We start from the raw sequence: 12,955 nt of genomic DNA, 5'->3' as shown, positions 1-12,955 counted from the left end.
TAAAGTTTATCTCTTTTAAGGTGCTGACTTTCCGTACTTCTGACGGAATTTCATTCCATAAACTAATTGGCATAGCCAGGTGGATAAGGCACTCGATTCGTAATCTGAGGGTAGCGGGTTCGAATCCCCCGTCACACCAAACATACTCGTCCTTTCAGCCGTGGGGGCGTTGTAATGGCACGATCAATCCCATTATTAGTTGGTAAAAGAGTAGTCCAAGAGTTGTCGGTTGGTGCCTTCCCTCTATTTTTACACTGCAAAATTAGGAACAGCTAGCGCAAATAGCGCTCGTGTAGCTTTGCCAAAATTCAGAAACAAACCATAAACCAATCTATGCTGCCTATACTAATCCTTAAGCAAATAATAAAAATATATAGTCAGAATCCTTTGCCATATTGATACCTATCAAATAAAATAATGACAATATTTCTTACTCTCCTTTCCTCTGCCCCCCGCTAATACAGCGGTATGTCTCCGGAGTTACCACCCTAAAATCAGGGGTTCGATTCCTCTCGGTGGGCTCAGCAGATAGCCCGATGTGGCTTTGCTATAAGAAAACACACACCCTTTACACTGTTAAGATAACACTGACATCTATATGCTGTCGGAGAAGCTTTATTCCTCACCAAATCCGATAAGTCAGTATCCTTCCTTAAAAGTTGGATAAAGACAAGTGTACACGGTATTCCACACGAGACCCCTATGTATGTTGCTTTATATATGGAGAATCGCCTCTTTTGACCTGTAATTAATTTTTATAAATACACCCTAAAAATCTATTAGCTTTACCACTAGCAACAAAGCACTGCCTAGATGACCTGAAAGAGTAATAACAAAAGTTTTAAAATTGTGAGAAAACTCAAAATACATAATCAACTCGTAATAAGAAGATACAATAGAAAAATCTGTGAAATATTAGTTATATAACATTCTGTCTTATTGGGTGTAGTTTGTATTAAAATAAAGAAGTGTGATTGAAAGTGTATGTCTAGTATTAATTTTTATTTATTTATTTACATGTTAAAGGAGTTTAGTTCTTGCCACACTATAGGCTTTCCTAACTCTCTTATAAATGTAGACAGTTTAGATAGCGTCACGCCTCCTCGAATAATCGCCCACAGGCGACAACCAGCTGGTGGCAATCACGTTTACTTTTATGATATTAATAAGAATTACATTGTACAGTTTTTCTTTTTTGTTTATTTTGAACACAAACCACCCAATAAATAAGATGCTTTTAATACTATTGCTTCTATGATTATTATACGCTTAAGAAACTAAAAGAAATAAAGTTGGAGAAAAATTCATGTGGAGTGTAATATTATTATTACCGATATGTATCGCACTTGATCTGATTTTACGAATACATAAAATTGTATATATAATAGTTGCTGTACCAGTTCAATGCACGGGAAGGACGTGGGTTGATCAGAATCTATTTGCATGTCTTTCAGTGTCAATTTGTCTTCTTTGCTTCATTTCTCCAGGGTTTCATTTGACAGTGTCAGTTTTTCTTGGTTTGCCTCAGTCATCTTAATCACTGCCGATGGTAAATCGTTCTTTAAGTCAATCACCCAGTCAGAAAAATAAAACTGTCTTAATTGCAGCTTAACCTGCCTTTTCTAAATGTCACTTTTGTTTTCACTTGCCCTGTTGTTTACAGAATGTATCAGAAACAAATCAGTTGTCTTTATACTATTGATTCTCTCCTGAATTTGTCTGTGAATCCACAATCTATAAAATTTATGGTAAAATATATTATCAGTGCTGGAAATGTCAAGTTTTACAGGTAAAAATTAATTGGTCTAGGAATTAAAAGAGAAAAAAAAATACAGTCAAACTGCGTAACGATGACACTACATTTGATATTGTATTGGATCAAAATAATCTTATATGAGTAACATAACTAAAATCTGAAACTAACTAAAATTTCTTTACTGATGCATATACACAGATTTGTAAACAATTTGCAAAAACAAACAAACAAATACATGAACATAAAATCGGTGGACTCAGCAGATAGCCCGATGTGGCTTTGCTATAAGAAAACACACACACACAAACATAATACATCCCATCAGAAGTTAATTACGATCTTAACAAAATTTGTTTACAATTAATAAAATAGAATTGGAAAATAACGTATTTGGTCATCAAAATATTAAATGAAGTCATTTCATTTTAAAATTAAGGATTTAAAAACGTTTTAAACTGAGAAATTAATGCTTATAAATTATAAACCCTAAAAGCTGCAAAAATATATTGTTTTTATGCAATGGTAATAGGTTCGTTAGCTGGACTCATGGCATGATTAAACGTCAAATTAACAGGTTTGTTTCGAATTTCGCACAAAGCTACTCGAGAGCTATCTGCGCTAGCCGTCCCGAAGTTAGCAGTGTAACACTAGAGGGAAGACAACTAGTCATCATCGCCCACCGCCAATTCTTGGGCTAATGTTTTACCAGCGAATAGTGGGATTGACATTATGACACCCCCACGGCTGAAAGGGCGAGCTTGTTTGGTGTGAGGGGAATTTGAACTCGCGACCTTCGGAGTACGAGTTCAGTGCCTTAACCCCCTGGCCATGCCTGGCCCATGAAATTGAACACTGCATAATTACAGTAACATGAACTTAGATACTTTTCTTTTACATTTCAAAATTGAAAAATAATCAATTCACTAGTTTTTAGTTTTAAAAGAGTTTCCAAGTTTAGAAAAACAATACGTCACCCATAATTATTTGGACATTTCGAAAGCGAGAGAGGGTAAAAAAGACGCATATTTCTTTGAAACATTACGAATGATAAACGTTTAGTACTTAAAAGATTCAAGGCTCGGACCCACATACGCAGAAATTTTCGGTGTTGAATACGTTTTATTTTATTTTTCCAAGATTCAACTAGGGATCCAGGGTATTGTCAACTGGAACTGGTGCAAGGGCCCTGTATGCCAATGCCTAGTATCTTTGCCAATCACGAAAATTGTAAATTTACACTTAAGCAGGCTGATGTTTCAGAATGTGAAATAACATTAGATTAAGTTTTTGTTTTAAAATTAATGCTGCATATACTTCGTTTTAGTGTAATAAAAAGTAATGCTTCGTAATGCTTCATTAGTTTGAAAGGTCATTTTAGCATTTAATAATTTAATGTTCCTGCATGTATGCTTTCAGATTCCAAAACTATTACTTTTAAAATCTTAATAACTTATTTAGCCTCTGCTTTACAGAAACAAACCAGACTTAATATTTTACCTCTTTGGTTATCCTACATCTTGGTAAGAATGAGGTCAAGTGCTAAATGTACCGTCATAGTTCATCTTATAAGCTAGAAATCATTATGCAGTATTAAATAGTTTCTGTAACTTTCCTTCCAAATCAATATCCTTTCCACCCTAAAGGGATCAAAATTGAACAAAATATGAACTTAGAAGCCCAAAACTTTTCAAATATCAAAGATAGAACACCATTTATTTGGAAAGTCAAACCTTCTGGAAATAATCTTTGGATCTTTTATTTTAAAATGTCCAATCAAGCAGAGAACACTAAAATATGTCTAATGAATACATGCTAATTCGTCCCTTCTGCTGTATCCCTAACCCTTTTCAATGGAAACCAAAACATGTTGTTCTTAATTCTGCAAAGTCAAGAAGAAATAAGTGTTTATCTCCCGAACTTAAAAAGTTTGGAAGGGGAGATTTAGAAAAGATGTTGCCCTTTGGTTCATAGATATCGCCTTTCTACACAATAACCATAAAGGTTTAAAGAGCATATATCAATCACATGTCACATGTCACTTCCATTGGAGTTGAGGAAGATCCCTACTGATTTTGCGCTTTTAAAATTAAATAAACATTTTTACCAAAAGTTTCATTCATCTTTGCTTGCATTGTAATACATATCTAGCCTACTATGTTATTTTGTTTATTTTATTTGCCCTTTTGTAGTTTTCTATTTAATTTCTCTGCTGGGTTTTGGATGAGCCATCATTAACAATTTTAAAATGTAAATACTTGATATGGACGAAAATTTTAATCCATGGGTTAGTTGCCAGTACTTGCTTTTTACACGATAGAATATTTTTAGAAGTTGTACTAAGTTGTTTATAACCTTCTATACATATTATAGGTAGGAATGTGAAAGGTCAATTGATAATTACGCAACCCATGTTGTAAACAATATATTTGATTTTTATTATTGTTCCATGTGACACTGCCAAATAAATGGTGTTTTCTCTCCCTTTTTTGTTATCTCACCTGTCACATAACATAAGCTATCTCTATTCATCTCAATATGACTAGGGGCTGAATTTAATAAAAAAACTACGATGTTACTTTTAGTGGAGTTCAATTATACCATCGAGATGACATCTATCCAAATGAGTATTATCAGCATTGCCTGTTTTATTAAATGTTGTCACACTCATTGAACGAAAGACATAAGCCATTAAATAGGTATCATCATCATAATCGAGAGTATTAATTATTTCTTGCACTGTGGCTATCTCTTCTTGAATCATCATTCATACGTGAAAGCTACCTCTTAATATTACTTAAGACAAGATATTTTTCAAGGAAATTTTTACGGATGCAGCCTCTCCTAAATTCCCCTGTATTGTCCAATGGTTAATGTGCCTGACTGTGGATCTGCACGCCCATTGTTCCTGTTTCATTACGGGCTCAAAAATATTGTGCTCCATATTTTGATGAAATGAGTGCGTTATAAGAATAAAAATAAAATTCAACTATTTAATCAGGCAAGAGTAGCCCAAGAGTAGGTGGTGGTTATTGTTGATTAACTGCTTTCCTTTTAATCTATCAATTAAACATTAGGAACATATAATCTTGAACTTCTTTTGTGCAAGTATTTAAGAAACAAACAAGCTCTTTTCTGGATAAAAATTCGAATTTTTTCGTGCTGCATATTTTTAATAGCAGTATTTATTAATGAATTTGCTACAATATTCTGTTTTTCTAGGTATTTACATCTCTTTTTTAGTGCATCGGTTTTCTATTGCAAAGTATTTAAATTTCTTTTCTGTCTTGACACACTTTTTACCTGGATTGGTCACACATAGTACTGTTCTCTATTGTTTCACCACATGTAATTATTGGTCCACGTGTGAGCTACTTTTGTTTCCTGTCTTTTTTATTTGCCTGCTGTGCTGCAGACGTTTCTTCCAATTAAAAGTGATATTTTCTCAGGAGATTAAAGTTTATTTCCAACCATACCAATTGGCAGGTCATCACTGGTAGTTTAATGAACAACTGACACTGTATCTTACTTCTAAATTTGGTGTTTCCTCATCTGACGTATTTTTAATAACAAATTAAATACTCTCAGTTCTTTAATCCTCATATTCAGGATTAGGGTAAGATGAATTAGTGTTTCCATCATTAGCAGTCCTTACTATTTACTATTTTGAAGTTTGATCGAGCCAACTTACCATATATCATTGGTCACTTATGAATGAAGTTAGTCGATATGCACATGCTTTTACATGCCCTTCAGCTTCTGTTACTTGTATAGTAGTGAACCGATTCATCACAGCTAAATATGAAACCCTGTCTATCTAGAGTCAAAAGTTTTCTGTGCTGCTAGAACATGCTAAAGCCACACACAGCTTCCACGTTGGTACATTGGCTCTTTCCATGTTTTATCGCAACTCATATTCTACTGTATAGCAGCTTTTTTTAAATGCTGACATGCAAACTCATACATATCAACTAATACATGTCTTAACTTCTCCAATTTCTTGTGTAGATTATAAGGCATTTGCTCTAAGTTTGTGACCGTAAATCATATTTACAGGGAGCAAACCTTCTTAGCCAAATCTCAGCATATTTGGTAAACAAACTATTGATATCTTTTTAATTGTGTAAAGCACCATAATGACTAGAGCATATGCTAGTCTGGACAGAATACAATCTCTTTACTCTTCACAGAGGAGTCAGTATGATTACGTATATGGGGTAGTTATTTTTAAGAGAAACCTCACTATAAATTTTGGAAAAATCACAGTTATTTCGACAAGAGTGGTGACAATGAAAATCTCTTGAGCATTTGGATAGTGATGGGTTGCTCATGACCATTCTTGCCTGCACACAAATGGTAATTGTATTATGTAATAAATACATGATATCTTATATTATGATATAGGGTCTCGAAAAGTAAGAGTTGCTAAGCTTTTTTAGTGCTAATTCCATGATCAATAACTATTCTAGCTTTGAAAATCAATTGGAAAATAATACAAGATATCAACATTTAAGAGGTTGGAATGTAAGGATCACTTCTTCCTCTTAGTCAGTGATATTACAAATTAATAACTGTTTTGATATTGTTTAGGCAGTAAATCCTAACAATATAATTCTATTATTGATCATGCCGAGGTAGGAGAGGTGCATCAATAGCATATGGTTTCATTTTATGCACATGATGCTTGTACTTATGCATGCCCTATGAATGTTATGTCTCATACAACAGTGGAGTAAAAAATCAGCTCATTACTTCTGTTCTTCTTCGATATACCACTACCATACCTAGTCAACAGGCTGGAATGTCCTTTCCTGGCTATCATATTGTAGTCCCTCTTCTACTACATGATAGTTTTGCCTAGTTCCTGACATGTAAACTACTTTGCATTCTGCCACTTTATTTGCTACTGTTGCTTGCTTTTGAAATAGAAAACAACGGTTCTCACATGTTGGTTCTATTATTATTTTCGATGGTGCTGTAACTCTGGCACATCACATGTATGAATGACAGTATTATTATTCCATTTGGTGGAGACACATACAATCAATAAATTATTCCAAGGTTGGTTCTGACCAATAGTGAATGGTCATTCCACCAAAACTCAGTTTACTGTTGCATAAACGAAGGTTGATGGGAGCTCCTGTAATATATTTATGTGTCTAAATTTCAACCGAAATAAATCTACTGTAATTTTCTTTGTCCAATGGTTCAGGTGATTCAAACATATTTGAAAACATGCCCCTACATCCATTTCCAAGTATCCCCCTTTTACCAAGACAAAGTTAATATTTACTGGTCAGAATGGTTTCATTCAGAGTGTCTCATATACATTGTTCTCCGCCATGTTCTGTGCAGTTATAATGTTCTCTATGCTCAACAACCAGGATTGTAAAGTGGACAAGATTTGATATCGATATTTAACAAGTACACAATGTTTATTTAAAAAAAATGACAATGCAATAAAAACAAAGCTAAACAATGGCAAGTGTTTATTAGCACATGTCAAATTAATAAGAGTGAACTAAAGACCTTATTTAAAAGCTCTTGTTACTTTGATGTCTTCCTCCTTAACTTAAGAAAATTAAAGTCACATTATCATTGTAATAAATCCAAAATTAAGTTTAAACCAATCTAAAGTTAAAATTTAAACAAAGCCTCAAAAAATCAGTCTAATCAAACTACTTAAACCTCACAAAGTATATTTAAAGTAAATCTCCTATCAATAGTTTCAGATTAAATAATAGTAAACATTAATATTAAAATAGGACACAAAAATGTTATCCAAATTAAAACTAAAGGTGAGAGTTTAATCCATAGAAATATTAACTAAAAGCTGAAGCTGAAAAACATGCCCCAATAATGTTTTACATTCGTCTAAAAAATAAATATCTTTAAACCAATCGAAAACATACTAAAGGAGCAAATCTTGGTTTTGTATGTCAAAATACGTAAGAAAGCCAAGTTTTCAGATAAAACGTACTTTACATTTGACACCTATGTCAACAAAAAGTTGAGTTGTATTACGTGGCTGCTCATAATCCTTCCATATCCAATATGGTGTTTGGAAAAATAACGTATATTTATATATATCATGTGCTATTTTCCCTTTAAGAGAGTTAGTTAACCGGCAATTAGCGAATCAATATCTTACATGCTTTCCAAACATGTAAAGCTAAAGTATTACTTACGCGAATCTCAGGGTTCGCACTCAAGACTCGCAAAAACAATAACAATTGAAAAATTACATTGTAACAAGAGAAAAGGCAGGAGAAATATATCGTATTCCTGTATTACAACATCTGTTTCAATATATATTTTTCTACTGAGTTGTGATCGTTTCTTTATGTTTGTCTATAGCTACGTGTGTTTTTGTAGCAAAAAACAACAACATGAACATGATATTGTGATATCTGACTCCAGTGAGTGAACAGTAAGTTTACGGTAGACCCGGCATGGTCAGGTGGTTAGGGCGTTCGACTCGCAATTTGAGGGTCGCAGGTTTGAATCTTCGTCACACCAAACATGCTCACCCTTTTAGCCGTGGGGGCGTTATAACGTGACGCTTAATCTCACTATTAGTTAGTAAAAGAGTAGCCCAAGAGTTGGTGATGGGTGGTGATGACTAGCCTCCTTCCCTCTAGTCTAACACTGTTAAATTAGGGACGGCTAGCGCAGATAGCTCTTGTGTAACTTTGCGCGAAACTAAAAAACAAACAAAAGTTTATGGACTCACAATACTAATCGAGGAGATTGATTCTATGCAATTTACTGATCACAGTTAGTCCATTATGAAGATGGCGCCTCAAAATACCGTTATAATGTTATTCTTGTAAGTGAATTGGTATCTCTTTATATCTGTCATATATAACAGGACGTCTTTTATGAATCTTAATAAAAATAGATGGCAAAAACCTTGAATGGATAAATTTACTTTAATTTAATGTTACTTACAGGTATTATGTCATTTTCGTAATTTTGTATCTATTATTGCTGTTTTATCGAAAATGGAGTTTAAATGGGCAATTTAAACAGACCAAAGTGATTTTTAAACTAGATCTATCAATTGCTTTTTTAAGTTATTGGAGTTACAATGTTTATGTGTAATATTATGTGATAACAACACACATGCTAAGAATAACAGAAAGTTAAATTTCGCAGGTATTCCCTAAATTTGATTTTGAATTATTTCTGTATTTATCCATTTATATATGTTTTTGTGATGTTTTGTAATCCCGCGCTCTCTAGGTGCTATGTATTCAAATAAAAATGTTTATTAATTTTCTTTTGCCTAACATTTGGTCGGGTGTCGTTGTAAAGACTGTCAATGGGGTGTATTATTAATTATCTGAAAATTTGTAATTTAAATAAAGTAATATAATATACGTTAAATTGCCTTGCTAGTTACTACTTAAGTATTCTGTGCTAAAAAATAAAAACTATATATTATGCATTGAATTGAAAAGTATTACTATAAAAGTAAATGTGTAACTTAAGTTAAATATTACAACAACAACATTTAGCAGTACTAGTAATTTAATGATAACACTTAACAGTTTAACAACGCTATATAGACTCGTGGAACTTATGTCTTAACTTGCGAAAGCTTGTTCAGTATTACTGCTTGATTGGAGGGAAAGTTTAGGAAACAGTAATGGATAAATTAACAGTTATTTCAGGAACATTGTTTTTAGCAGCTGATATATTTGCTGTGATGAGTCTCATCTTACCTGACTGGATAGTTACTGAAGTTGGAGGTAAGAAAAATGGGTATTACCATTGTATATATACTTGTGTGTGTTGTGTAAATGTGTTTTGTGGTATATATTTCTGGTTTAAAATTGAAAGAACTAAACCTTGATGCATATTTTTAAGCATGTATGTATGAGTTTAATTCCATTTTAACACCCAGTATTCAAGTCAAGTAGAACATATTTTGGGGTGAAGCTATCCACATCATTTTCTGACAAATTATGCTATGATTCTGAATGCATTAAATTATTTTTTTACAATATCCAAAATTGAAAGAACCCATCCATATTTCCATAATCACATCACTGAGATGTCTGATGGATTATGTTTTCAGAGTATTCGTATTGACTTGAATGTGAAATGGGTGGCAACTGGCTTTGAGAAACTTGTAGAAATATATTGATGACCATGTTTGGGCAGCTAAATTGTAGATGAAAAATTTCAAACGTCTTTTGCCTCTCTAGACAAAAGGTGGAAGGCTTTAAGAATGTTGTTCTGTATACTTGAGCTGAGTGAGGAGACTGCTCAATCACCAATACATTTCTAAAAGTGTTTCTGTAGTAGATACTTGCTGTTCGTTTCAGTAAACTCTGTAGTTGTGTTATGGATACAGTATCCACCTCTGATATCCACAATCTGACAGAACCACACTGAAGTGGCCTTACCCCTGCTGAAAAGTATGTCTAATCTTTTTTAAAGAAGTATTTTCTCTGTGGTTTGCAATGTTTTTTCCAGTGGAATTGGTCAAATAAGTGACTTATATGGAGGTGCAAATTTCTTGAACATGCTTGAAGTGTAGTTGATGTGGATTTGTTTATCATGACATTGCTATTGAGATGAAGCTAGGGTGTAGGAGAGGTTATTATATAGAACATGGGGAATCATAATAAAAAACCAAAGTTAGACAACTCGAAAAAGTTCACTCATTGCAAGTGTTTGAAGACTTTATGCATATTTAATTATTAAAATCAAATTATAAATATAAGAGAAAACATTTCTTATATGAGTCAAAGAAATATGAAGCACCAGTCTGAAACCTTGTCTTGCAAAGAATGATATAAGTAAATGAAAAGTAAATATTGATATATTTATTTATAATGCTGCAATCCCTATAAAGATGAAAGCAAAACTACAACAAAATCAGTAATTAGTATAACTTATAGACAGCAATCTGTAGAAGTTTCTCAGTCTGGCCTAATCCTGTCTTCATAATTAACAAGAAATATAGAATTTAATTCAGTTGTGAATTCTGCAAAAACCAGTAGTCCATGTAGGAAAGAGTTGCACTCCTAGTAACATAGATAGTCTCAATATTTATATTAGGCTTAGTTAATTCATTCTCGCTTTATCTATTTAATTCTATTAGAAGTTACTAGTACTGTTTGTTATTAGTATTATAATACACAATTCTTTCTGTGTGGTAATAGATAAAAGTTTTACATGTGACAAATTTTGTCCAGGAATGATAGGAAAAGTTTTTGAACGTCTGATAAACGATGTTTTGCATATATACCTTACAAAGTTCACAGTTTTATTAGACATTCATCATGGTTTTGCTAGGGTAATATCACACCTTACTAATTTTGATATTCTTTGAAGATATTACTGCTTATGTGGATAAGAGGAAGAGTGTGAATTTAGTATATTTGGATTTTCAGAAATCTTTAGGTTAAGATACAGTATAATAAACCTGTCAAAAAATGTATATGATGTAGAAGAATGATTGGAAGAAAGAGTTCAATGAACCTGTATTTAGCCACAACTGGGATACCTTAGGACTCAAAATTAGAACCTGTACTCAGATGAAAGAATAGTTGTTACATTACTTAAATTTGCTGATATTAAACATTTTGGATGTTACTGTGAGGAGAATGTTACTGCTTTAAAAATGATTTGGATAACTTGGTGAGCTGATTGAATAAAGGATACATGGTTTTCCAGTGTGATATCGTACCTCTTCTTACAGAACGGGTGTTTCAACTTGTACTGTTTTCTATATGCACACATTTTCACTTTCCATTAGCTTTGATATACTCCTACCTACTCATGTTTTCACACAAGGCAGCTGCATGATTGCATGCAAGTGAACATGTAACAGTGCATCACCAGCAGGAGCACTACACAATTCCTAGCAATGCTGACTCCTTCAGTGCATCTTAGCACAACTTCAATTCTGGACTGGTATATGTGGTGTTAAGATGTTTTTTTTTTTTCTCGTGCTTTCGTGCATGGAATTTTCAATCCTTGTTTTTTTTTTGGGGGGTGCTTATTTTTTCTTTACATGTGTTACACTTGGAATTTTAGTTTATACACATTAACATTGTGTCTTGTTCACATGTGATTCTTTAGATTTCCTTTGGAATTTCCTACTTGCACTCTAAGTTGCAATGAATTCTGAGTTTCAACAGTTAACCTTACTCCAACTGCTGTGGCATCAGGTCCACATGTCAGTGGAAGATATTCCAACTTTGGTTCATTGGGAGTTGGCTCCCTCCATGTGGGCTCCTGATTTGTCTGAGTATTATCCTATCATGCCTTGTTTAGGGGTACCCAAACAAGAGGAGAATTCTTTTGACAGACTATTTCCTCCTCTTTCCTATGCCACACAGTCATGTTTAGCTCTGGTGGATGTGCCCAGGCCACCTTCTTTCTTGGAGTTAAATAAACTAGGTATGTTATTTCCTGCAACTTCTCCTCCCTTTTAAGTGAGATGCCTTTGGGCCAATATCTTGTTTTCTCTTCCCTTCCCCCAATTGCTGGATATTGGGGTTCATGCTTATAGGTTTGTGGTTTGTGGACAAATTATATGTGGGGGTTAGCATGCCTGGAATCCCACACAATATGGAAATCCTTGCTATAGCTTACCATAGGTCTGTGTTGTTGTTTTTTATTTCCAGCAGTTGGATTATCTTCTGCCTCCAGGTTCAGATCCTAATATTTCAGTGATATTTTTCAAACCTCAGTCTTTTCATGTTCACCTCATGTTATCCTCTGTTTTCATTTTTTTTCCTCAGTCCACCTTCTCTCTGAGGCTTTTCATCATTCCTTCGAATGGTTTTCATTGGAAATTTGTGACCTACTTTTTTCTGTTGTTGTCATCTTCCACCCTTTCCCTACACACATGGCTCCTTTGTTGTTGGGATATCTTAGATTGGGTTGCCCTTTTGTCCTGTGTATGTTTACCCCCAATGTCCTTATTGTACTTGTGCATGACTCCATTTCTAAGGCAAACTAAAATTTTTTGGGATATTTGTGACTTTTTTGGAGACTAGATTAGAGTCTGCATGTTTCTACATCTCTCTGGTGACTGTGGTGGGAACAGGTCTGGTGTAGACCAGACTTTTCCAATGGGTTTTTTCCCTAATTTCTCCCCCTCAGTGTGGATTCCTGCACATGGTGAGGGGATCTTCCATGGAAGATTCTGTTTTTTCAGTTTACCTCCTCTGGGATCTA

At 33.8% G+C, this 12,955-nt stretch overlaps 1 protein-coding gene across 1 annotated transcript in view; it reads left to right on the top strand.

The window, feature by feature from the left end:
- Positions 1-9,044: 9,044 nt before the first annotated feature.
- LOC143225930 (uncharacterized protein C16orf52 homolog A-like) overlaps positions 9,045-12,955 on the top strand; it is a 29,491-nt gene continuing 25,580 nt past the window's right edge. Inside the window, exon 1 of the mRNA XM_076456182.1 lies at positions 9,045-9,507. Coding sequence (XP_076312297.1) covers positions 9,405-9,507 — 103 coding nt within the window. The 5' untranslated portion in view covers positions 9,045-9,404. The remainder of the gene's footprint in view (positions 9,508-12,955) is intronic.

Source organism: Tachypleus tridentatus, chromosome 9, assembly GCF_004210375.1.
Source record: "Tachypleus tridentatus isolate NWPU-2018 chromosome 9, ASM421037v1, whole genome shotgun sequence".
NCBI lineage: Eukaryota > Metazoa > Arthropoda > Merostomata > Xiphosura > Limulidae > Tachypleus > Tachypleus tridentatus.
Note: the sequence above shows the minus strand (reverse complement) of the source record. Positions and strands in the feature narration are given on the sequence as shown.